Raw genomic sequence first — 27,777 nt, forward strand, 5'->3', positions numbered from 1 at the left:
GAGTCTGTCATGGGTCCCTGTACGGCCTCCCATTGCTGCTGTCTCCATCGCCACACTCTGCCATGTGCCACTTTCAGGTCTCCTCACACACTGCTGGTGTGTTGAATTTTTTGACATAGGGTGCTGGCAGATTACGGGCCTCCCATAGCTGCTGCCAGGCCCCTAATCTGCCATGGGCCCCTATATACCGCCTCCTCATGCTGCTGCCAGGTCCAGAGTCTCTCATGGGTCCCTGTACGGCCTCCCATTGCTGCTGTCTCCATCGCCACACTCTGCCATGTGCCACTTTCAGGTCTCCTCACACTGCTGGTGGGTTCCATTTTGTCATAGGGTGCTGACAGATTACGGGCCTCCCATTGCTGCTGCCAGGCCTGTAATCTGCCATGGGCCTCCGTACCGCCTGGTCACGCTGCTGCTGGGTCCACAGTGTGACATGGGTCCCTTTACCGCCTCCCATTGCTCCCACTCTGCCATGTGCCACTTTGAGGTCTCCTCACACTCCTGCTGGTTTCCATTTTGTCATAGGTTGCTGTATGGCCTCCCATTGCTGCTGCCTCCACCGCCACACTGTGGCTCCAAACACTGGTTTTGGCCCCGTGACTGGCCAAATGAGTGAAGTGTGCGGTGATTCTAAGATCGACGGCACTCATCTGCATGTCATACTGACTGACAGTATTATTTCTCTTCCCCAGCAGACTCCAAGGGCATTTAAATTAAAGGTACAGTGTTCTGCACTAATATTAAGTCTCTCTGAAGCCTAGAAACACCCTTTTTTAAGTTAAATTCACAGCGAATATATTCGACTCTAATCGAATATTGTCCACGAATTCGCCGAATCAGTCGAATCGAATTTTTGAATACTTCGCTCATCTCTAGACGTTACCATCAATGGTAAAAAAAATCGGCCGATTTTCATCCCTTCTACAGCTGGCAAAAAGTGTCCCTGCAGAGAGCTCCGCTATTTCTAACAGTTCTCTGACAGTTCCTTCACATTTACAGCGGTTGAAACATTGTATCTATTTGTTTAGATTTTGTTTCGAATTCTTCTTATTTTCATCCTACTTCTTCTTCTTCTTCATCCACATCCTCTTCTTCTTCTTCTTCATCCTCTTCTTCTTCTTCATCCTCATCCTCTTCTTCCTCTTCTTCTTCTTCTTCATCCTCTTCTTCATCCTCATCCTCTTCTTCTTCTTCCTCATCCTCTTCTTCTTCTTCATCCTCATCCTCTTCTTCTTCATCATCCTCATCCTCTTCTTCTTCATCATCATCCTCCTCCTCCTCCTCTTCTTCTTCTTCTTCATCCTCCTCCTCTTCTTCCTCATCCTCATCCTCTTCTTCTTCTACCTCATCCTCTTCTTCTTCTTCTTCATCATCCTCATCTTCTTCTTCATCCTCTTCATCTTCATCCTCTTCTTCTTCTTCATCCTCATCCTCTTCTTCTTCTTCTTCCTCATCCTCTTCTTCTTCATCATCCTCATCCTCTTCTTCTTCTTCATCATCATCATCCTCATCCTACTCTTCTTCTTCTTCTTCATCCTCATCCTCTTCTTCTTCATCAGCATTCCTCATCCTCTTCTTCTTCATCCTCATCCTCTTCTTCTTCTTCTTCATCCTCATCCTCTTCTTCTTCTTCTTCTTCTTCATCCTCATCCTCTTCTTCTTCATCCTCTTCTTCTTCCTCTTCCTCTTTTTCTTCTTTTTGTCTTCCTCTTGCAGGTCACTGCTCATGCGCAGATTTTTTATCGGTAAAAAATCGGCCGATTTGCCCACTAATTGCCGCGAAAATCGGCCGATCGGCAAAATCGGCCGATTTTTTTCCAACTTTACCGAAAAAAAAAACCGGCCAAAATACCGAAAAACGGCCGACCAAATCGCCCACTAACGATCCGAAAATCGGCCGATTTTATTTTCGCCCGAAAAATCGGCCGATTTTCGACCCATCTATGGCCTGCAAAACACTGAGCTAGACTTCCTAGACACGGTTGTGAATTCAGAGTATAAGCCACCTAGCTTAGTTGTAAATCAATCCCTTTAGTAAAGTATTATAATATATTGTATATCCCAAACTATCTCCCAATTAAGTTATTGTTTTTAACACCTCTCAGAATGTCAGGCCATTTGAAAGGAAAGAATATCCTGAAATGTGTTCCTTTCAGATATTTGTTAAAGGCAGTCAGCTCTGAGAACAGGTGGAGCTGTTTACAGAACGTGAAAATCCCATTAAAACAGTTTTTTTTTTATTCTGTACTTTCTGCAAGTTATAGAAATTTCATTCTAATTGCAAGCTAGGGCCAAAAGAGTATAATTTCTGTCTGCTTCATACTACATTATAATTAGGAAAATTGCAGGGAAAGGCAAGACATACATTGTCTGGGATCTGTTTATATACGTATCAGTTTAGAAGCAACCTTGAGAGCAGCAATGAATAATCCCTTCAGGTGTGATGACATATAATCACTGTCAGCTTCTGGCATAGGTGATAACAGACTGGGGCATTTAATTGCAGCCTTTGTTGCAGCTGCTTACGGAATATTGGTATCTAGGCGCTCAGCTTCCTCCTGCTAGTTTGCCTCTTTATTTACACTGTCTCCCAGTTTTTACAAGTCAGCGTGGATGAAAATAAACACACTTCAGGGCTTGCTGTCTTCTTGCTGCCTTCATTATTGCAGTTCATTTAATTACTTTACTGATTGTAGGGTTTTTTAAAGCTTTTTTTATCTGCTGGTTTATTGAAACCTTAAGAGATCCTTCATATATTTGTTTTGTGGTAATAAGTGATAAGGTGTTCGTAATACTACAACACATGTTAACGCATGTAAATGCACCTGCACTATAACACACAGCTGTGTTCTCTACATCTTTTGGTGTGCTGCGTTGTTTAACTTCTTCCATGCCGGGCACTTTTACCACCTTCCTGCCCAGGCCATTTTTCAGGTTTCAGCGCTCTCACACTTTGAATGACAATTGCGCAGTCATACAACATTGTACCCAAACTAACATTTTATCACTTTCTTCACACAACTAGAGCTTTCTTTTGGTGGTATTTAATCAACACTGGGGTTTTTATTTTTTGCTAAATTAACAAAAAAGGCCAAAAATTTTGGAAAAGAAAAAACTTTTTTTTCTTTGTTTCTGTTATAAAAGTTTGCCGATAATTGTTCTTCATAAATTTAGGCCAAAATGTATTCTACTACATGTCTTTGGTGAAAATAACATAAATTAGGATGTATTATTTAGTTTGTAGGAAAGTTATAGAGTTCACAAACTATGGTATAGATCTGAATATTGATCAATCCTGAAGTACTGACAGCCAATCTAATTTCTTGAGGTCCAAGAATGTCAGAACAGTACAGATATCCCCCAAATGACCACTTTTTGCAGAGTAGACAGTCCGGCGTACTTCGTAAGAGGCATGGCGAGGTTTTTGAAGTTGTAATTTTTTTGTCATAATTTTTCTTAAAATGAAAAAATGAAAAAAATTATTTTCACTATTTTTTTTTTACATACTGTCACTAGTGCAGAGTAGAACATCATCATATAACTGGCATGGCTGTGATCAGGGACACTGTCTGGTGGCAGTACGAAAAATAAAATATATAATGTTTTTTATTTTTTTATTAGTTTTAATTTTTTATTAAATTTTTTTCTCTTTTTTTAAGATTTTTTTTTCATATTTCACTATGACCAAAGTAGTACAATGTTACCATAGTAACATTGTACTACTTTGGGGAAGTGATCAGTATTTTTTTTTTACACAATTTGCTTATAGCAAAGAATTAGTTTGCTATAAGGAAGCATTTACCTGAATGACATCGATTCATTCAGGGTTTTTTTGTTTTTGTGCTTAGCTGTGATTTGGCCACAGCTAATCACATGACACAGCTGGGCTGTGATTAGCCCAGCTTGTGCATGTGATCGCTGTGACCATTCACAGCTAGACACACTTGTATACAATGGATGGCATGAAAGGAAGCCATCCATTGTATACAACTGTCATGTGACCTGCTGTGATTGGTCACAGCAGGTTACATGGTACTGGAAACGGGGCCGGTACACAGATCTGTCATCGGCCGTGTCCGAGGTACATAATCGGTGACAGATCGCACTGCAGAGCGGCCCTGCGGGGCAGGCGCACTGCGCATGCCTGAAAGGACAACATATGGTGTCCACTCGGAGGGACAAGTTGTTTTACCAGCCTCCTCTATGCTATTGGCTGGGCGGGAAACGGTTGAGGCTCCATGCACACAGGGTGTTTTGATAACGCTGGTAACGTTAGCTGTGTAAAGTCACATTAAAAACATGAGTTTTTCAGCTTTTTTTTAGCGTTTTTGCATTAACGTTTAGCTGCGTTTTTCCATGTTTTACAAAAAAAAGTCCAAAAACACCGGTTTGCTGTGTTTTACTGTGTTTTGCCACATTTTTCAGTGTTAGAGCATTTTTACAGCTAAAAAAACTCCTTTGAATCCCACCGGTTCTGGGGTTTTTCCAGCCGAAAAACGTCCCTGCCAAAAAACATTGATTACAGTCTATGTGTGCATGGACACATAGGATAACATGCTGGGGAGTTTACTGGCTGTAGAAAAGAACGTCAAAAGCCAAAAACAGCCGCTGTAAAAACGTCCAGTGTGCATGAGGACTATAATAGCAGAGATACATTTCTTTTTTTCATTAGGGGACACAGGCTGCAATTTTCTAAGTTGGGTTATACTGCTACCTTCAGAAGGCACTAGAAAACATTAAAGCTATTGACCAGCCTTTGATGAAGACTTTATCTACATGCTGCTGAGCTAAGCTCTTTAGGCAGCTATCCAGTTTGGGGTATCCTCAGCAATAGCTTTGTATGTGGAACTCACTGGACAGAAGATTGCAACGCCTACCTGGAATGTGACCTTCAGGCACTGGGTCGTGCTTGTGGTCCCATTCATGTTTTGCATAACACAGCTTGTTTATGGCATTTGTGCTTCCTCTGGAAATTTTATAGATCGGCAAATCCTATCCTCATATTGGTAAATGTTTCCTAATTAATAATAACTACTGCAGTAGGGAAAAGACACAAAAAGATACACTCATCATCTTTCCAAACAGCTGTTTTGTTTGGCAGAATTCAAGTTTTTCATACACATGATTATGTAAGTATCACATTAATATTACAATTGTACATTTATGGTAACAAGCGGCGTTACGTAGGCAGGCTAATTTCTTATCAGGACTTGAAAGAATGCAAATACTTAATGAAAACATTATTAGTGTCGTGTGCACAATGAGTGCAGTGTGCACTATATAAGCAAAGCACACAAAATAGAATACAGTTACTGTATGAACAGAATGCTTTCAAATGCTTGTGACTCTTTCCAGATCATTGTGTACTATGCTAGTTGGTCACAAAGCATTTTCCAGGTCTAGAGACAACTTCTAGTGTGACCAAGTCTCTAAAGACTCTCTGTGAGTAAGTCATGTGGGTTAGGTATTGGGAGCTACTATGTTTATTGGTATCATTGAGCATATTTTAGCTGGAAGCTTTGTCCTGGAAAGAACTTTGGTCCTTCTAGGTCAGTGATCTCCAGACTGCAACCCAGGGGCTGGATGTGGCCCTTTGCTTGCCTTTATGTGGCCCTTGAGGCACTACTAGTCCCACTGAAGCAGGGCACTATTCCTTCCACTGACACCAACAATGGGCATACTTCCTGTCACTGATACCAGCAATAGGGCACTATTCCTCCCATTGACACCAATCATGGGTCACTATTTTTCCCACTGACACCAATGATGGGGCACTATTCCTTCCCCTGATACCAACAATGGGTCACCATTCCTCCTATTAATACCATTGATGGGGTACTCTTTACTCCCATTGATGCCAGATAATTTTCTATTCTCTGACCACAATCTGGCCCCCTCAACATTTGAAGGACAGTAAACTGGCCCTTTGTTTAAAAAGTTTGGAGACCCCTGTTCTAGGCCTCTTTCCTTCCTAAGGTAGTTTTGACCTTTCACCTCAACCAGGCCATTGTTCTTCCTTCTATATGTCCAGCTTCAGTACATCAGATGGACATTTCCTTTTAAAGCCTGAATGTAGTTCATGTTGTGTGGCTTTACCTTTCAACTAATGCTTCCATTAGAAAGAGTATCGTCATTGAGTCAGCATCCCAGTGCAGGAAGTAAATTAAAGGAGATTTGAACCCAGATGATTTCTGGCTTTGTGCTTCTGGAGAGAAAAGCAGATGAAGGCTCTGTCAGATTGAGTATGTGATCTCTGAGTAGTAATACATACATTTAAATGTTATATTTATTACTCAGCATGCATGCCATTAACAGGGAAATATATGCGATACCAGGACCACTTTAAGTAGTCTCCTCTCCTTTAATTTACATAATGTGAAATATTCACTTGTTTTTTAATCCCAAGTAGCAAAGACTGTTTATAACATTAATCTTGTCCTACAAATTAAGTTACTTTAGATGTAATTGTTATCAGCTATCCCATTACCAATGTCTTGTCCTGATACACTTGCAATAATAGAGTGTGGCCATTGGGGAAATTTATTGGAAAGCCACAATAAACACATATGATAGAGCACATCATAGTTCACTTGTCTCTTGTGCACACTTCTTACTGTCAGTACAAAGGCAACTTGTTCTGTAATGAAACTGGACATTTTATACCAGGCTTGTCTGCTACCTGGCAACATGACAAATGAAATAAAAAGACAGGGAGAAAGAATGTATGTCCAGCCATTGATGGAAATGCCCAAATGGATTTTTTCTTAGTGATTTTTTCTCAACCTTCAGGCTATATTGCTACCTACAGGAGGAGTGAACACTGGCAAACTAAAAACCAGTGTGCCTGTCCAGGTTTACTCCTTCCCTCCCCCAACTTACCAGCATGCCTTAGTTTTTTGTTAGTGTCCTAGGAGGATCGACATATTCAGATCTGTTGTTAAAAGACTAACCTATTATGTTGCTAGCATTTTTTTTCTTCCACTGGTTGTTGCGGACCTAGCCTGGAAGTGATCCTTGGGTGCTGGATTCCGCATAAGGCACTATTTAGACATTGTTCTGTTCACAAGTTATTTGTGGAGTGCTCTTGGCATACCCTTAGTGCTTGCCCTGTCTCTGACAGCTACCTTTTTTGTTTAGATCACTGGATTACTTTAAAGGTTTCTGCTTTCTGCAGGTTCCTACTGAATAAGTAGGTAATGCCAAGGAATGTTTATTGCATTGCCAGAGTAGGAGCAATAATTCTAGGTCCTTTATTTGTGTCTAAAGTGTTACTAAACCCAGGACCCTGCATTCACTCTATCTGGTCTCCCACAGTACACACTACATGGAAATGCATATATTTTAGTAAATATAAACAGCTAAATACCTTTTCTCATCAGCAGTTAGAGCGGTCTTGTGACTTCTATCAGTGTTCAGCAGAGCACTGGTTAAAGCTTGTAGGAGGAGTTTTCTTTCTGCTCTAGGAGGATACAGAACCCCTGACTTCTGTCTGGACAGTGCTGATTGGCCCAGGCCTGATCACATGCACTCTCCCAAAAAAGAAAAAGCCTCTCTAGCAATACACACCAAACTGAGCATGTGCAGAGTGTCTCCACACTATATCTCTTATCAGGAGATAAGAGGGAGACACTGGAAGAAAGGGAGGATCAGATTTTACTGTTGTAGGTTTAGTAACACTTTAACTGTATTTTGGGTCCTGAAGTTTGTCGCAGTTTCATGGGCACATTCAGTTGCAGGACTTGACATGTTGAGCATCTATTTACTCTGTGCAATCTTATCAGATATATGTCAGCAGAAAATGTGATAATGTATTACGATGGTTTACCTGTGACTTTGGCTCTCTTGGCAGTTTAGAAACTGCCTTTTAAACTCATCAGAGACTTTTTGCTTTCACCAAAAGGTACTATTTCTTGTGGCCATCACCTATGTGAGACCAGTGTCTGAGCTGGTGGCTTCATCCTGTAAAGAATGCTTCCTGATCTTGCACAAGGACAAGGTGGTGTTGAGGTCCAGAATTTCTATGCTACCTAAAGTGGTTTTGGCCTTTAACCTCAGACAGGACATTGTTCTTCCAGCCCACTGTACTGCTGTTCATCAAGAGGAGATTTTCCTCCATTGTCTGGATGTAGTTTGGGCTGTAAGAGTCCATCTCTCACCAAATGCTTCCTCAAATTTTAGACTTCCTGTGTCACTCAATGGAGGAGAGTGAAAACAGCATCTTTGTAGTCAATGTTTTTTTGTTTGGACAATATCAGTCCCCCTGTAGGTAGCAGTATAAACCAAAGATTCAAGACTCCTGTGTCCCTGGAGTCCAAGAAAAGCAGTTTTACAGAGTACAAAAATCCTGTTTTATTGATAAAGCTTGTGTTAAACCCGATATCCTTGAAATGAGTTGAAACAATTGTTTACTTGTGACACCTATCTGTAACATTTTCCCTTTTTTCCATTTTTTTATATTTCTGAAGGTTTCAACAACATGGAGAGAATGTGCGACAAAGACTTTATAATACGCCGAGCAGCTACAAACCGGGTATTGAATGTTCTGCGCCACTGGGTGTCGAAGCACTCACAGGTATTTATCAAGTTCCAAGGCTGTTACTGTTTTCTGCTGTTATTTAAATTGTATTGTCTGGGCCAAATGAAAGACACCTGAAGTACATCTCTCCAATACATGCACGTTTCCTCAGTTTTTATTCCTTTAAAAATGCTGCAAATACAGAAAAAGAAAACTGGTGATCTGCCAGAAATCCAGTTTGCTCCTAACTTTCTGTTTGAACTGACAATGCTGCCCTTAAACCCCAAGCCTTGTAATCAACCCTGAACAGTTCTATTCTGTTGGCTACAGCACACCCCCCCCTCTCCTCATCTACTTATGGGATAGATGATCTATAGTTCAGTAAAGAAGAGCTCAGGAGGGCTGAAATATTGCTTGCAATTATCGTGCAGCACAGGCATCATTGCTGGCCCACTGCAGGCAGCTAGGAGCTCACTGGCTTTCTGGCAGATCAAAAAGGATTTATCTGCACTTGCAGTATTTTTAAAGAAATGTAGGGAAATGTGTATTACTGAGATGTACTTTATTATTTTGCTTAGGCATACACTTTGAAGTGGACATCCAGACAAACAACCTAATACATAAATACAGGGGTTAGACAAAAAAATGGAACACTACATGATTTGCAGGTGTGAAAGTGACCACATGTTTCGCATTGAAAGTGAAAGTGAGCTAGTAATATGGAGTCATGTCAGAGCTTACTGAGCTTTAAAGAGGGCAGATTGTTGGTGCCCGCTTAGTTGGTGCCTCTATGACTGAAGTTGCCAATTTATTTGCTGTGTCGAGAGGTACAGTATCAGAGCTTGGCCAGTTGACCATGTTGACAACGTTATCCCGGACACTGTATGTGCTGTCATAACCTCCGATTCTGTACCTCGTGACACGGCAAATAGATTGACAACTTCAGTCACCACAGAGGCATCAGCTAAGCGGGCACCAACAATTTGCCCTCTGTGAAGCTTTGTAAGCTCTGACATGACTCCATATTACTAGCAGCACACACAGTGAATGACGCAAGTGAGGCTTCCTACTTGTTAGCTAGATGTCGCATCACACAGCGGAAACTTCCCTGTTACATCACTTCAGCTTTCAACGCGAAACATGTCGTCACTTTCACACCTGCAAATCATGTAGTGTTTCCATTTTTTTGTCTAATCCCTGTATATGTTTAATGTTAATTTCCCCCCACATGGTGATTTTACCATGTGGGGTGAATTTTGATGATTTTATTACACCAGGCCTGTGATTTACACATCTCTTCCACACTGGTTACTTTCTGGATCAGCTTCACTGCTTGCTGGTTCACCTCACTGCTATTTGACCATGGCAATCATTCATATATATTGTCCAGTAAGTAGGCTGGAGGTAAAGAGGTATGTTTAGTTGTTTGCCAAAGGTCCTACCTAATTAAAAAATTTAGAGCTGTTAAAAAAAAAAAAAAAGAACCTAAGGAGCAACCCCAGTTTCTCCCCAAAAAATTAAAAGTCACCAGATACAAATACTGTAGCTACTGATGTTTAATATAAGGACAATTACCTGTCCAGGGATTCAGTTCTGTCCTCATCTAAGCCGATTTTTCAATCGGCCTCAGGTCTAGGTGCCAGCATCCTAACTAAGGGAAAATGGTGGTGAAGCCTCGTGGCTTCACAGCCGGTTTCCCACTGCACATGTGCGAGCCGTGCTGCACTTCGTGAATGGTCTTGCAGTCTGTGATGTGTCCCAGAAGGTTGCAGGGGAAGGAAGGGGGCAAACTTCTGCTTGGATTGCCATGGCGATCCGACTAGAAATGGGAGCGGGTACCTGTCAAAACCAGGTACCCGCTCCCCCCCCCCCCAAAAAAAAAGTGCCAATTGTTAAAGCAGAGGGGAGGAGGATGCAACCAAACTGAACTTCCCTTTTGGGTGATGTTTCGCTTGAAGCCAGCCATGTACTTTTAAGGGTTCAAATAACTGCTGTTGAGTGAAAAATGGAAATAGTTATAATAAGTTCAGATTATCAGACCGGGTCAGTAAACATAAAGTATGTAAAGTTCAATGAATGGCTTAGAATAAACTTGTGGTCAGGTTATGGAAATTTGAATGTTTATGTATTCTTAGCAAACAAGCTTTTAAACTTGTCAACACTATCTTCTATAGCTGCAGTTACTGTGGAGCAATATTTTGAATACCAAACATTGTGGCAGGTGGTGGATTACATCTTTGCTCTGTTGCAGAGCTATGGTCATTGCTGCTATGTGTGTGCCAGACAGTATGTGCCTCACTTCACACTCTGGTTTCGCTCGCCAACCCCTATATCAATATCAAGTGCTGCAGTGATGTAGGTGTCGGGGAGGAACCCCAGCATGCAATTAGGGGAATCCTACACACCAGGAAATTGGATTACAGATAGCTATAGAGTTGCTTTAAAGGAACTCCCTCCTGAGATGTCATTGCTGATATTTCCTTCTGAAAATGACTGTCTGCCTTCAAAACTTTGAATATCTATCCTGAAACAAGATAACACTTTTGACTTTTTCTCTGACTTTCCCATATTGTATACTTGTTTACGGACAGAATTATAGGGCGTACTGAAGCCAATATGTCAGGCAGCTAGCATTTTCAAAAAGAAACCAACAGTGATACTCCATATATTTCTCTGATACCAAGTTTTTTTCATGATTGGGTTCTCCTTGTAAAACCATCGCCTGCTATTTAGTTAGACTAGTCTTCTTCTTGACAATTGCTTTAAAGTGGTTGTAGAAGCTGAAGGTTTTTTACCATCATGCAAAATGCATGAAGGTAAAAGAAACCTTGTCTGGGCTGCTCCTCTCACAGCCCCCCAAATATTTACCTGAGCCCAATCTCAATACAGCACTGTTCATGGGAGCTTCAGCTTTCCCAGGTCTCTTTCTCCTCATTGGCTAAGACACAGCACCGGAAGCCATTAGCACCCACTGCTGTCAATCACAGCCAGTGAGGAGCGAGCGGGGGGGCGGGGCTGAGCCATGATCTGTGTGTCTTATAGATACACAGAGTGGGGCTCAGGAGTGAGTATGCATGAATGCCCCCAGAGAAGGTGGTTTGCTCTGGGGGCACTAGTTTAGCTGGACACACCAATAAATATATGGTTTTATAATTTGGTTTGTTTATGTCTCCTATTGTTAGGCACATATAAAGTCCCTTTCCAAATGGGAAACCCGCACCTTGTAATAGATGTGGTGACCCGTTTTCCTCTTTTCTATTCATATATATGATTTTTTGGGATGGTGCCACAGTGTGGAGTTATGATTTACCCGTGGTTCACATATATGCGGCCGCGTTTTGCGTGGGCACGAGAGCCCATTCATTTGAATGGACTCCCGTGCCCTGTGACATGCAGGGAAGAAGTCCCTGCATTTCTGAAAATGCAGCCCGCACGGGAGCCTCATTTTCCAGTACGGTTGCATTTTCCAGTGCGGATGGCGTGCCATTAGAACTAATGGCACCCACCTGCGGGTCCGCATTCCTCTGTGCACAGATGTGAACCTAGCCTCAAGCTCTGCTTCCACATCACTTGAATGTTAAACAACACATAAAGGGTTTTTTTCTCTTTATGCATAGAATGCATGAAGGTAAAAAGCCTTGAGCCTTTACCATCGCTTTAATTTGTGTATTTAGCTGTTTGTACGGAGTCCAGTTTTCGCATAACAAAGAAATCTCTTTAAACCCTTTTGACTGATTCTAATAAATATAACCCATTTTCTCATATTTTACATATTAGTGTTTTGTCTATACTGGGAAATAAGAGGTGCACAAGGCTCTGTAAATCTGTGGGAAAGTTATGTATGCTCCAGAGTCGGCAGTGGTAGTCATGGCCCTCTGGGAGAAGCCGGCCACAGTGAGCACCAGTCAAGCATGCAGTCAGTTTGATTAATTAAATGTGCTCTACACTTCCTTGTTCAGGGCACTGACACTTTCCCTTTCTATTATTTGCTTTATGATGCACTTAAACATTGCAAGTGCTGGAAGTTACAAGCCACCATGTCACGTCTCTTCCCACGTCAGGGCTTTATTAATGTGACAATGCCTTTTGGCTTTATATTCCTTTCAAGGATATTACATTGTGACTAGACACTGCGTATACTGTACTTGTGCTAAGAACACAGGCTGTGCTTCCTCCCACCAAACACATATTGCGTTTTTATAATTCTGAATTGGTGCTACTTGGCTACACGAAGAACAGGTTAGATCGACTGATTTTAAACTGTATAAAAGAGTAATGAATTTCAGTTTAAATGATAAACAGTCATTACACCCAAAATGGACAGGAAATAAATATTGGAGCAGATTTCTTCGCAATGGATCAGTAGATAGTACAATGAGGGGCCTTGACCTGATAAACAGTAGACCGCTGGTCACTGGACCTGTATGTATTCGTATTGCTGGACAGTGAAATGAAATTTATATATATATATATATATATATATATATATATATATATATATATATACAGTTGTGCTCAAAAGTTTACATACCCTGGCAGAAATTGTGAAATTTTGGCATTGATATTGAAAATATGGCTGATCATGCCAAAACATGCTCTTTTATTGAAGGATGATGATCATATGAAGCCATTTATTATCAAATAGTTGTTTGGCTCCTTTTTAAATTATAATGATAACAGAAATCACCCAAATGGCCTGGATCAAAAGTTTACATACCCTGGAATAGTTAGCCTTGGTACAGACACACAAGGTGATCTTTTTAGCAAATTGTAGGGGGTTTAGTACCAATGACAACAAATGTAAGTAGCATTCTCCACAATGACTATCACGCTAGCGTGATGAGTTGTAGATATAGTAGCTAACAGTAGGGGTTCCCTAAGCCTGGATTTACAGGGTACCTGCATGTTAAAAAGGTTGATAATGATCTAGACTAGTGTTGTCAAACTCAATTTCATTGCAGGCCACATCAGCATTATGGCTGCCCTCAAAGGGCTGGTGTATCTGTACATCTATATAAATTTATTCAGGGCTTTTTTTGCTCAGAGAATATGTGCTGGAACTCAACCACACCTCCCCACTGAACCACATTGAATGGTGGATTTCGTCAAATTGCACTAACTGTGGGGTCTCTTAAAGGTGTAATAAATATCTGGAGTGCATTATGTGCAGAGTTCATGGATGTGCTATGTATAGAGTCTGGATTTCTGGTGCGCGCTATGTACATAGTGCCATTTCAGGACTGCTCTATGCACAAAGTGCACAGTTCAGGAGTACACCATGTACATAGTGCAGAGTTTAGGGGTGTGCTTAGTACAGAGTGGATGGTTAAGGAGTGCGCTATATACAGAATGTAGGGTTTTAGGTATGTATATTGTACAGGGTTAAGCTCACTTTCACAGGCTATCCACTTTTCACTTCCACCCTTCCTTGGCTCTGACCTCTGCACCATTTTCCCCTATCCCCACCTCTGCACACATCACCCTCCACATTTTTGTTGGAGTCACTGTTTAGACAATCACATTAAGAGGCATCAGACGTAAGTTAACACATTGTTTAAAATGGCTGTACATGTGACCCTTGAAGTAAACCAGTGTTTTGTCCATGCAGGACAAAGCAAAATGCAACAAGGTCACTTTATTCCAACTCCAACAGCTTCACATACTCATCTTCCCTTCACTCTTCTCAATGCTCCATTTAGCTGCATCCTAATATAGTGGTCCATGTGACCCCTTCTCCCCTGTGACAGTGCTTGGCCATTTTATTTGCCCTGCCCTGAAATTACGATACAGTAATACCTCGGTTTAAGAATTTAATTTGTTCTGCAGGACTTTTCTTATAGCGAAAAATTCTTAAACCGAAACGCCGTTTCCCATAGGAATGCACTGAAAACCAATTAATCTGTTCCGGAGATCATAAAAAAGTAAACACTAATAAATACCGCATGAGTTATTTTATCAAGTCATGTGGCATTTTAGTAGTGACAACCATGTGTTAATATTTCAGCTGTCAGCGGGGTTCCCCACTGACAGCTGAATGTAAAAGAATTGCCGGCAATTAAAAAAATAATTAAAAAACCTGCGTGGGGTCCCCCTTCCCATCCATACCAAGCCCTTTGTGTCTGGTATGGATTTTGAGGGGAACTCCCACGCCAAACTTTAAAACAAAATGGCGTGGGGTCCTCCCCAAAATCCATACCAGACCCTTTTCAGAGCATGCAGCCTGGTAGATCAGGAAAGGGGATGGGGGGGGCAAACAATGTTTCTTTTTAGTTTCTTAAAAGAAACAACATTTCCGTTAGCTTTGGGGAAAGTGACAGCTAATTCTGTGAGCTATAGTGAAGAAAAAAAAAGAGCCAGCAATTGCATTTAAAAATCAGCACTGACATACACTTCGTATTGCGAAAAAAATTCATACAAAATTTGTAAACCGAGGCATTATTTTCAGTGGATTTTCATTTGTAAACCGAAAATTACTTTAACCGAGGCGTTCTTAAACCAAGGTATTACTGTATTTGAAACAACATTAAAGTAGAACTAAAGCCAACCATTTGTTGTCAGTTGGTGACCCGTAGCCAATACAGGAAGTGAGAAGAAATCCTTCCAAAATTTCTCCAAAATTCTCTATCCAATATTAAAAAGATTTGTTTTTAGTTATACTTTAACTTGATCTAGTCCATGATAAAGATTACAGTTGGAGGTCCATGCGCTGCAATGTGATTGTAAAAAGAGGGATCGCAGTAGCTGTGGCTGGGTTCCTGTGGCTTCTGCGGGACCACACCTTTGAAGTCTTCAGCTTTATTAGGTCAATGTAAAAACAGTATACTTGGATGTGTGGGCAGCACAGTGGCTAAATGGTTAGCACTTCTGCCTGGCAGTACTAGGGTCGTTAGTTCAAATCCCAGCCACGGCATCACTTGCCTAGAGTTTGCATGTTCTCCCTGTGCCTCCGTGGGTTTCCTCTGGGAATTCCAGTTTCCTCCCACACTCCAAAGACATGCTGGTAGGTTAATTGGATCCTATTTAAATTGGCCCTAGTATGTGTATGTATGAATGTAAGTTAGGGACCTTAGATTGTATGCCCATTGAGGGTTAGGGATTGATATGAATGTACAAAATATATGTAAAAGCGCTACATAAATTGATAGTGCTATATAAGTACCTTTTAATACTGTGTGTGATTTCACAGTTCTCATTATCTTTGTTGATATAAGCAGTGGACCAAAGGACAGGTTTGCCTGTAGAAATAAGGAAATAAAAAGGACATGTTTTTAATATTGTGTGTAGTGAAAGATATCAGTTCCATGAACTGCTTTAGTATATACTATGAAACTCGAAAAATTTGAATATCGTGCAAAAGTTCATTTATTTCAGTAATGCAACTTAAAAGATGAAACTAATATATGAGATAGACTCATTACATGCAAAGCAAGATAGTTCAAGCCATGATTTGTCATAATTGTGATGATTATGGCTTACAGCTCATGAAAACCCAAATCCACAATCTCAGAAAATTAGAATATTGTGAAAAGGTGCAATATTCTAGGCTCAAAGTGTCCCATTCTAATCAGCTAATTAAGCCATAACACCTGCAAAGAGTTCCTGAGCCTTTAAATGGTCTCTCAGTCTGGTTCAGTAGGAATCACAATCATGGGAAAGACTGCTGACCTGACAGTTGTGCAGAAAACCATCATTGACACCCTCCATAAGGAGGGAAAGCCTCAAAAGGTAATTGAAAAAGAAGTTGGATGTTCCCAAAGTGCTGTATCAAAGCACATTAATAGAAAGTTATGTGGAAGGGAAAAGTGTGGAAGAAAAAAGGTGCACACGCAGCAGGGATGACCCCAGCCTGGAGAGCATTGTCAGGAAAAGGCCATTCAAAAGTGTTGGGGACTTTCACTAGGAGTGGACTGAGGCTGGAGTCAGTGCATCAAGAGCCACCACACACAGATAGATCCTGGACATGGGCTTCAAATGTCGTATTCCTCTTGTCAAGCCGCTCCTGTGTAAGCCGTGTACCGGGGTGGGCTCCCCAGGATACAGTGAAGTCACGAACGAGGAAAGCAACCCCAACACCAGTTTTTGCCACAACAGAATTTTACTTAGATGTGGCAAATAAACACAGCCACAAATGCTGAGAACATACAATACATTTACATACACCCAGCACAAAGGCTGAGACCCTTGTGCTGCACAGCACGGTGCCTTCTGATGGATGAAGGTAGATAGTGAAGTAATTTACCTACTGGCGGGCACAACTAAGCTGCCACATCTTTCCTGTTATTACCCTAAAAGAGGAAGAATCAGTGTATGGGTGTATGGTATGGGCTAGCCTGCGGTGCAGCACAACAGCTTACAATCTTACACAAATCTACAGTATTCCCCCTCTCATAACTGGTCCTGTAGCACGTGCCTGAGTATCCCTTCTGAGCAAAACGTCAGTCTGGCTTGAGTTTGTGGAATTGTATCAGCTCTCCAATGTGAAATGTCACTTTAAGTTATGGAGTCCTTCCAATGATCAGTAATAACACTTGTGGCCTGACACAAACAGAGACCCTAACTAACTAACTATAGGTCTGGCCTCAGTTTCTAGGCACCAACACTGAAATGAGGTGCGTGCACGATCTTACCGACCCGGGTCTGCTTTGCATCCGCTGGTGACTCTGAACAGAACAAATGTCTCTCCAACAAGCATGCGGTATCGCAGTGTATGTTACTTTGTTCCTCTGCTCTCATCAGCATTCCTGGCAGCAACCTTCCTTTCTCTGAACAAGATCAGGGTCTTGGACACAATCAGCTTCACTTAGCTGCAGCTATGGCTACTGAGGGATGCTCTCACACCTGGATGCCATCAGATTCTCTGCTCACACATCCCCTCCATTCACCAAACTCCAGACGTGGCTGCTCTCTCTCCTCTTCCTGTCCTCTCAATCCTGTGTGAAACTCCAACTCTTCATGAATATAGAAATGTCTATGCAGTCTGAGGCTGTGTTAGGAAAACAGTGGCATCTTGTGGCTAAACCACAGAATGTCAGTCCAATGAACATTTAATTTACTCCACACAAACAGTGTTCAAACAATGAGAGCTGTTTCCCCATCTCACACCTGAACAACAAGCAACGTCAGAAGCGTCTTACCTGGGCCAAAGAAAAACAGACCTGGTCTGTTGCTCAGTGGTCCAAAGTTCTCTTTTCTGATGAGAGCAACTTTTGCATCTCATTTGGAAGCCAAGGACCCAGAGTATGGAGGAGGAATGGAGAGGCACACACTGCAAGATGCTTGAAGTCCGGTGTGAAGTTTCCACAGTCTGTGTTGATTTGGGGAGCCATGTCATCTGCTGGTGTTGGTCCACTGTGCTTCATTAAGTCCAGGGTCAACGCAGCCATCTACCAGGAGATTTTGGAGCACTTCATGCTTCCTTCCGCAGACGAGCTTTATGGGGATGCTGACTTCATTTTCCAGCAGGACTTCTCCTGCCCATACTGCCAAAAGCACCAAAACCTGGTTCAATGACCGTGGGATTACTGTGCTTGATTGGCCAGCAAACTCGCCTGACCTGAACCCCATAGAGAATCTATGGGGCATTGCCAAGAGAAAGATGAGAGACATGAGACCGAATAATGCAGAAGAGCTGAAGGCCGCTATTGAAGCATCATGGTCTTCCATAACACCTCAGCAGTGCCACAAGCTGATAGCTTCCATGCCACGCCACATTGAGGCAGTAATTGCTGCAAAAGGGGCCCAAACCAAGTACTGAGTACATATGCATGTTTTCAGAGGTCCGATATTGTTCTATGTACAATCCTTGTTTTATTGATTGCATGTAATATTCTAGTTTTCGGAGATTGTGGATTTGGGGTTTTCATGAGTTGTAAGCCATAATCATCACAATTATGACAAATGACGGCTTGAACTATCTTGCTTTGCATGTAATGAGTCTATCTCATATATTAGTTTCACCTTTTAAGTTGCATTACTGAAATAAATGAACTTTTGCACGATATTCAAATTTTTTGACTTTCACCTGTACTTGGGAGACAGGCCTTAAGGTAATTAATTCTCAGTTTTAGTCAGCAGCACAGATTTCATATAGGGTAGTGGTTTGTTGTACTGTGCCACTTTGCTATGTCTACTTTAGTCCAGCTGTATGGAGAATTTTTAAAAGCTAAGTTCACCTTTTTTCTAAATTCCAGTTTTCCTATGTACTAATATACCATTAACGTACCTCTGTTGCAGAAATCAAAAAGCTTTCTCTATATTCTAGGGCAGGTATTACCTCAACCTCCAGTTCTATAGAAAACTCCTCCAGTACTTCCTCCTTTCCGACCTTTGAGACGTGAAAACCGTTACAAGGGAATTCTTCAGCAGCTGGCCACATTAAAACAAACCATGCACCTGTCCTCCTTCAGGAGATTGCTCCTGCCTGCCTCTGTAGTTACATGCTAATCCAATGAAGGCAATATCAGTGAGCACTGTTTCTTCCTGAATACACAGCCAGCATCTTCCTCTGCTGACATATCATTTTGTACATTACCTTCTTTTTGAATAGATTGTTCATTTGGCAGTGTGAATGAGCTGAGCAATCACATAACAGCCTAAGTGGAGCAGAGCTGTAGTATTGAAAACAGGAGAAGTGTGTCCCTGAAAGTCTATAAAGCTCACCATGCACTATACAATCTGATTGTATGGTCTCCTTTAGATCTACCATCAACTATGTAGCTGTCTACCATCAATGAGGGCCTGAAATGAATACAGGTGTGTTAGCACTTCCACTTTCCCACATCCCAGCTCCGCCCGGTGCTCAGATTCACAGGCTGCTTAATGCAAGTCATACATGGTTCGAATTCCGAACGATTTTTCCGAAATCCGATGGTGCCATCAATGATTTCGAAAATCGACCGACCAAGTCATAAAGTTCACCCCATATTACAGGCGAAACTTCTGTGCCTTCCAGGTCAAGGCTCATGTGCATATTCTTTTTGGAAAAATGATTGTACGATTTGACCATCATTGAGTCGAAAATCGGTTGTTTTTCACAAATTTTCCAACATGCCCAATCATCGAAAAGGGGAGGAACCACGAAAATCAGTTGGTGCCATTGACCCACTAACAGAGTGAAAATTGTCCGATTATTCTTAGGTCTGATTTTCAGATGAAAAATCTGTCAAATTTCGACCCGTGTATGGTCGGCCAAAGTCTCAGGTAGCACAAATGACAGGAGGAGAGGTCGGCACTCCTCTGACTGCCAAAACGAAGCGGCTGTTTTACAGCTGTTATACATGTTTTTGCAATAAAAGATAACCATTGTTGGATGCCATTCCGAGTGCTGACCTCTCCTCTTGTGATCAATCAGGGCCTGCCTACTTGGATACAGAGTGATTGGATAGACAGGTGTGTCCTCTTGTTATATAGTTTTGGTAAATATAAAGGACATTGTACAGAAATTGTACAATCAGATTGTACCATGTATGGATACCTTTATACACCTAAAATTAACTATTTCTGCTTTCGGTGCCATTAATTGTTAATGGCACTCCAAACGCAGAAGCAAGCATGCATTAAAAAAAAAAAAATTAACAACAAATGCAACAAAATGCTCAGTAAAAAATCTGCAAGCCGCCACACACTAAAATGTCCCATGAGCTACTTTGCCAAATGTAGAGCAGCCCATTGACATCAATGGGCTAACCTATGCGTGCCTGGAAAACACACAAAAACAGTGCACTCCCACTATGCTAGGTGTGAATGGGGCCTGAAAGTAAAATTGGTGTGTTTGCACAAGAACAATGACCGTTAAGTGTCTCCACACACTCCCTCTCATATACTTGTATAAAGTTAGCCATACACTATGCAATTTGATTGTACAATTGCTATACAATTTTCTTTAGATTTACCAAAACTATGTAATAGTAGGACCCCCCTAAATAATATATTCAACTTGTATCAAATCAGACAGGCCCTTGCACTGCATAGTTGATGGTAGATTTAAAGGAGACTGTACATTTAGATTGTACAGTGTATGGCCACCTTAAAGGAAAAAGTAGGAAAATGGGTGGAAATAAAAACAAATGTGGTCTAGTAATGAGGGAGATGTGGTTCAGAAAGGTGAAACATGCCCTATTCCGTGACACAGTAAAGCACTGCATGATGTGATATGAAATTTCCTAGATGAGTGAAGGGATGGACGCTACTCAACTGACCCCAGGAGTCCAATGTTAAGGAATGGCCTCAGCCACTGTTCTAAACTCGGTGTCGGTTGAGCAGCGTCCATCCCTTCACTTGTATTGGCTGACACTGGCATCGTTCAGACTCGTGCTCCCCTCTTCTCCCTTGCCAGTGGGGTGATCTTTTTCCTTCCATCCACAGCTTGAAGCGGCACCATAGGGTATACTTTTCATTTGTACAATAACGTATAAAGCCATTTATAACTCTGCCCCAAATTCCATCAACGATCTTGTCTCTAAATATCACCCAAACCGTACTCTCCGCTCCTCGCAAGACCTCCTGCTCTCTAGCTCCCTTGTCTCCTCCTCCCATGCTCATCTCCAGGACTTCTCCAGAGCCTCCCCCATCCTCTGGAACTCTTTACCTCAATTTATCAGACTATCGCCTACTCTGCTCACTTTTAGGCCTTCTCTGAAAACCTATCTCTTCAGGGAAGCCTATCCTGCCCTCAGCTAATAATGGAATCTTCTATTCCTCCTACCAGTCCATCCCCCACAGTTATTACCATTTGTAACACTAGCCCCTCCCTCTTAGATTGTAAGCTCCAAGGAGCAGGGCCCTCCTTTCCCTCTTGTATTGAACTGTATTGTAGCTGTATTGTCTCCCGTTATATTGTAAAGTACTGAGCAAACTGTTGGCGCTATATAAATTCTGTATAATAATTATAATAATAATAATAACTTGTAAGTTTCCTGGATGGTCACATGGTGACACAGGAAGTGATAGACTTAGAATGCATTTTTTAAAAATGTGAACAGAAAGGTGCAGACTGAAGGCTGTCATTGACTAGGTGAGAGATAAGCATATTGGGATGGCTTGGGCAAAAAAGACATTAGAAAAGGTTTCTATTTATTAAGACAAGTGGAATTCTGCCTGAAAAGGTGAACTTAGCTTTGAGGAGGTTATTCAGAAGATCTAATTGAACTAACAAAGTTTATTTCCCTTTTTTGATAGAATACAAAGTGTACATTTTCCTTTTTGTGTATGAGAATATGGTTTTTCTTGTGATACCTGTAAGGCGGTATGCATAAGAAAAGAGTATGCGGACTCACCTAAGTATATGCTGCAGTGAACCTTTTAGAGCAGGGGTCTCCAAACTTTCTAAACAAAGGGCCAGTTTACTGGCTTTCAGAATTTAGGAGGGCCAGACTGTGGCCATTGGTAGTAGATATTGTCGTGCTTCTTTGGGAGTAAACAATGCATTTTTGGCATTAGGAGATTAATAGTGTCCTATTCTTGGTGTAAGCTGGAGAAATAGTGCCCCATCGTTGGTGTCAGCGGGTAGAATAGTGCCCGTTGTTGGTGTCAGTGGGAGGAATAGTGCCCCATGGTTGGTTTCAGTGAGCAGAATATAGCTTAATTGTTGGTGTGAATGGGAGGAACAGTGCCCCATCGTTGGTGTCAATTTGAGGAATAGTGATTGTTGTTGATGTCAGTAGCAGGAATTATGCCCCGTTGTTGGTGTCAGTGGGAGGAATAGTGTCTTGTAAAAGTGGGAGAAAAAAGTGCCCCAAGGGCCAGATAAAGGCAAGTGAAGGGCAGCATCCGGCCCCCAGGCCATAGTTTGGAGACCACTATTTTAGAGAGAACAACAGCCTGAAAATCAGTAATCAGTTAAAGAGGAGCTTCAGTCTCCTCCAAAAAATTAAAAGTCAGCAGCTACAAATACTGTAGCTGCTAACTTTTAAGAAAAGGAAACTTACCTGTCCAGAGATTCAGCTCTGTCCTCACCCAAGCCGATTCTTCCATGAGCTTTGTGTCCAGGTGCCAGCATCTTAACTAAGGGAAAATGGCTTCACAGCCGGCTATCCACTGCGCATGTGTGAGCTGTATAGTGCTTTTTTTGAACGGTTCCGTAGTCTTCTGGGACCTGTGATGTGTCCCAGAATGCTGCGGGTGAAGGGGGGCAATGAACTTACGCTCAGATCGCCAAAGGCCACATGTGCCAAACACAAGGCCCGTGGGATAATCCAGCCCTCTAGGCTATTCCATGTGGCCCTCGCAGCCAGGGCTTTTTTTTAGCTGGAACATGGCAGAACTCCATTCCACCACCTCCGGCTCTCGCCCTCTGCTCTGCAGCCTTTTGTGTTTACAAGCACAGCTTTCCTTTCAGCGGCTTGTGGCTCTCCCAGATCCCTGCCAGCTCTGCATGCACTCAATGTGGGGCGCCGTGGGGACAGATACCAACTAATGATCTTCCTGCAAAGGAGAAAGAGGTGAAGCTGCCTACACTGCTGGGAGGTACTAGAGCTGGGCTAAGTAGGTGAGATGCGAGGAAGCTTTTGGGGGTGGGGGAGAGATGAGGGCTGTAGAGGGAGATGAATGCAAAAGTGAGGGATGGGGATGAGTGGAGCAGAGGTCAAAGCCAAGGAGGAGGGGTGGAAGTGAGATCTGGACAGCCTGTGAAAAGTGCTGAACCCTGCACTTTTTGCATAGCACACCCATAAACCCTGCACTCTGTATGTAGCACACTCCTCAACCCTGCACTCTGTACACTGTGCACTCCTGAACTCTGCACTATATACCTAGTGCACTCCTAAACTCAGCACTATGTACGTAGGGCACTCCTGAATTGTAAAAGAAGAAAGCATACAGGTGGTGCAAACACCTAGTGCATTATTTGCATTAATTATTATTATTAATATACAGGATTTATATAGCGCCAACAGTTTGCTCTGCTCTTTACAATTTAACGGGAGACAATACAGCAACAATACAGTTCAATACAAGAGGGAAAGGAGGGCCTGCTCCTTGGAGCTTACAATCTAGAAGGGAGGGGCTAGTGGTACAAAAAGTAGTAACTGTGGGGGATGGACTGGTTGGAAGAGTAGAAGATTCCATTATTAGCTGAGAGCAGGATAGGCTTCCTTGAAGAGAGAGGTTTTCAGAGATCGCCTAAAAGTGAGCAGAGTAGGCGATAGTCTGATAAATTGGGGTAGAGAGTTCCAGAGGATGGGGAAGCTCTGGAAAATTCCTGGAGATGAGCAAGGGAGGAGGAGACAAGGGAGCTAGAGAGCAGGAGGTCCTGTGAGGAGCAGAGAGTACGGTTTGGGTGATATTTGGAGACAAGATAGTTGATGTAATTTGGGGCAGAGTTATAAATGGCTTTATACGTTATTGTTAATGTTTTGAATTTTATCCGTTGGGCAATGGGAAGCCAGTGGAGGGACTGGCAGAGAGGGGTGGCAGATACAGAACAGTTAGTAAGGTGGATGAGTCTGGCAGCAGCATTCATGATAGACTGAAATGGGGATAGCCTGCGATTCGGTAGGTCAATGAGGAGGGAGTTGCAATAGTCAAGGTGAGATATAACAAAAGAGTGAATAAGTTGCTTAGTGGTTTCCGTAGTTAGGCATGGGCGTATCTTGGAGATGTTGCAGACTTGAAGTCTACAAGATTTGGACAGTGATTGGATTTGGGGGTGAAAGGACAGATGGGAGTCTAGGATTACACCTAGCACCCTGGCATGAGGGGAAAGACTGATGATTGTGTTATTGATCTTGATGGAGAAGTCAGGGGAGGGGGCACGGGATGGGGGGAATACTAAGAGCTCAGTTTTGGAAAGATTGAGTTTGAGGAAGTGGAGTGACATCCATGCTGATATGTCGCTTAGTAGGTTAGTAATGCGAGAGGAGACTGAAGGGGTAAGGTGAGGGGTAGAAAGATAGATTTGTGTGTCATCAGTATAGAGATGGTACTGTACTTAAATCCATGGGAGTTTATTAAGTGACCAAGGGAGGAGGTGTAGATGGAGAAGAGAAGGGGTCCAAGGATAGAACCTTGAGGGACCCCTACAGAAAGAGGGAGTGAAGAGGAGGAGGCAGCATTATAGGTAACGCTGAATGAGCGCTGTGATAGGTAGGAGGAGAACCAGGAGAGAGCAGAGTCTCTGAGACCAAGAGAGTGGAGTTTTTTGAGGAGGAGAGGATGGTCAACCGTATCAAAAGCCTCAGAGAGGTCAAGTAGTAAGAGTATGGGGTAGTGGCCATTGGTTTTAGCTCTTAGTAGATCATTAGTGAGTTTTAGTAGGGCAGTTTCAGTGGAGTGTAGTGAGCGAAAGCCAGACTGTAAAGGGTCAAGAAGGCTGTTGTCTGTGAGGTGGGAGCTCAGGCGATTGTAGACTAAGCGTTCTAGGAGTTTAGAGGTAAATGGCAGCAGGGAGATGGGTCTTAAGTTGTTCAGGTTAGTGGGGTCCAGGGAGGGCTTTTTATGTATGGGATTGATGTGTGCATGCTTTAGAGGGGAGGGGAAGGCACCAGTAGAGAGGGAAAGATTGAAGATGTGAGTGAGGGAGCATAGGATGGAAGAAGAGGGTGACCGTAGTAGTTGTGAGGGGACAGGATCCAGGGGGCAGGTAGTGAGACGGGCTTCTGAGAAAACCTTAGTGACCTCTTCGGTAGTAGTAAGGTCAAAAGAAGAAAGTGTTGAGGGAAGTTTAGTATAAGGTATGCTAAGTGGGATGGATGTCTGTGCAGTGGTGATGCCCTTACGAATTGCATCAATCTTGTTTTTGAAATGATTTGCAATCTCATGAGCAGTGAGTGAGGTACCTTTTTTAATTAAAAATATATATAAAAAGACAAAAAACATACTCACAAACATAGCATGTGTGTAAAGCCTATAAGACCATAGAGATAGCCTCAGAGCTCTGAGGAAAGGGATTCATCCCCAAAATGCGTCAGCAGGCCAACCGCACCATCAGTCAAACACTGCCATTACACTCTGCCATTCGTGTATAGGCTTTACACACATGCTATGTTTGTGAGTATGTTTTTTGTCTTTTTATATATATTTTTAATAAACCTTGGATAATGCACTAGGTGTTTGTGCCAACTGTATGCTTTCTTCCAGTTTGTTGATTTCCCCATCTGCGGAGGGCTGCATCTCTGGAACACTATCCATATTCTATTCATGTTTCTGTCCCCTTGGCCTTCCCCTGGCATTGGTTCCCTTGAAGCGCTGGAGAGTACACACTTCACTCCTGAATTCTGCACTCTGTATATAGCATACTTCTGAACTCTGCATATATAGTCTTACAGATACAACCGACCCTTTGAGGGCAGCCATAATGCCAATGTGGCCCTCAATTAAATTGAGTTTGACATCCCTGGAGCAGGAGGTCCTGTCAAAACTAGGTACCTGCTTTTCCCCCCTCAAAAAAGTGCCAATTTTTAAAGAGGAAGGGGGAAGTTCTGCTTTAAGTTCTAATGTTGTCCACGAGTCATTGAAATTGTGTGGGACTGCACCTTTTTTTGTCTTCATTTCTGAGAACTAGAGAAGACAGTGCTTGGAACATTGTAATTGCAAGCTTAGATTCAGAGCCCCTTTAGAAACTATTGATACAAACAACCATAATGATTTTGTGAGTGGGACAGCCGACTTCAGAAAACAAATGCTGGGATGAAATTAAAACCACTCATCCCTGTTTAAGAGGAGGGTATTTTTATATTGCTTGATACTGGGTATATATACAGATCAGAAAATGACCACCACTGCTATTCATTTCACAAGTATGATCTGTTTCCCATTCAATATTTTGTCATTGTTTGAACATAATTCCAGTGATTTTACTATTTCCTTTTTTTGGGGGAAAAGAGCTGACATTCATGATGGCCTTATGCCGACTTTTCCAGGAGCTGTTTAATCAATGGCAGGGGGAGGTTTCTGTTCCTTTCAATTAAATGGAACCAATCTGTTTTCCAGCACAAGATCAAAATAATAAAACACCAAAAACAAAGCACTCACAGTATGTGGTGTGGCACATCTGTAAACAAAGGAAAGTATGCCACTTATTAGTGATTGTACTCTCTCCAAACAAGTACCCAGATTTACAGCAATTCTGGTGCCTCGGAATCATCAGCAGCCATTGTCTTAATATTTGTAAAATCAGGATGAATTGTGCATCTGTGTGTTATTATACTAAGGGGATCATGTGAGGACAAGTCTATTGTCCAACACAAGCTGCTGGTGACACAGATGTTCTTCATTACTTGACTCACGCTGAAGAGTTTGTTTTAAGCTGGTGGCAAAAAAAAGAAAATTAATACTTATTCATCACTTTTGCAATGTACTTTTTCATAAATACTTGATTTCAGTACTTGAGTCATGCTGTGGACTAACTCAGAAGTAATGCGTCCTGACCAGTCTTATGTATGACACTTGTCAACACATCTGCCTGATGACTCAGTATATAATATTATTCTTATAGCTTTTTTCCGAATTTCTACTGTTTTCCTGCAACTGAAACATGTAGGGAATCTTTACCAAGAAAAAACCATTGCATATAGTGTTTCTTATTCTCACTTCCAGTTTGCTTTATCCGGGTGACCCAGAAATGTTTTTGTTGTATTACCACAAGTTGTGAAGACACTTTTAGATTAGATTATTTTAATCTTTGTTGACTTTGCTTTCTTAGCTGCAGACTTCAGCTCTTCTATGAGTTTAAGATTGTGGTTCAAAAAGCAACACCAGTCAGTTTGAAAACACAATCCCTTCAACATGTTTCGGTTTTGCGCGAAGTCCTTCCATAAAATGGGCAAATATCTCAAGTGTAAACCACCCAAGGGTGCATCCATAAGACAATGTTTTCTGTACTTGGGTCAATCGTGTAACTAGCAAAAGATTAGGATCACCTGTACTAGTTGTGGTTAATTCTGCCAATTTTAATTGTTCATTGTTTTTCCAGATAATATGTAACACCAGTTTAAGGTGCCTGTTGGCATTCCAAAGTGTTAGACATGCATGATCTGACTGCCCTGACTTGGCACTCAAGTATTATAGTTTTGCTTAGCCAGGTATGATTTTTCTTGCTACGGAAAGGAAAAGAGTGAGGAAACAATTGTTAATACTTAACACAGGAGAAGAACAGTGACGATGGCAGGTTTTTTTTACCTCGCCATTCAGCTGTTCCTATGGAGCATAGTTGTACATGGGCTCCATGACTTGAGTTCATCATGACTGAAATTCGCCAGTTCATTTGACTCTTAGCTTATGTCTGTGCTAGCATAATACTACCATATCTGGTTGTAGACATGGGTCAA

The 27,777-nt window shown here is 42.0% G+C and overlaps 1 protein-coding gene across 1 annotated transcript in view; it reads left to right on the forward strand.

Annotated features, from left to right (window-relative positions):
- Positions 1-27,777, forward strand: part of RASGRF2 (Ras protein specific guanine nucleotide releasing factor 2) — a 454,295-nt gene that overhangs the window by 386,477 nt on the left and 40,041 nt on the right. Inside the window, exon 18 of the mRNA XM_089693224.1 lies at positions 8,466-8,572. Within this exon, the coding sequence (XP_089549350.1) occupies positions 8,466-8,572 (107 nt within the window). The remainder of the gene's footprint in view (positions 1-8,465; positions 8,573-27,777) is intronic.

This window comes from Staurois parvus, unplaced genomic scaffold (genome assembly GCF_062004578.1).
Source record: "Staurois parvus isolate SC_StPar_1 unplaced genomic scaffold, SC_StPar_1.0 ptg000618l, whole genome shotgun sequence".
NCBI lineage: Eukaryota > Metazoa > Chordata > Amphibia > Anura > Ranidae > Staurois > Staurois parvus.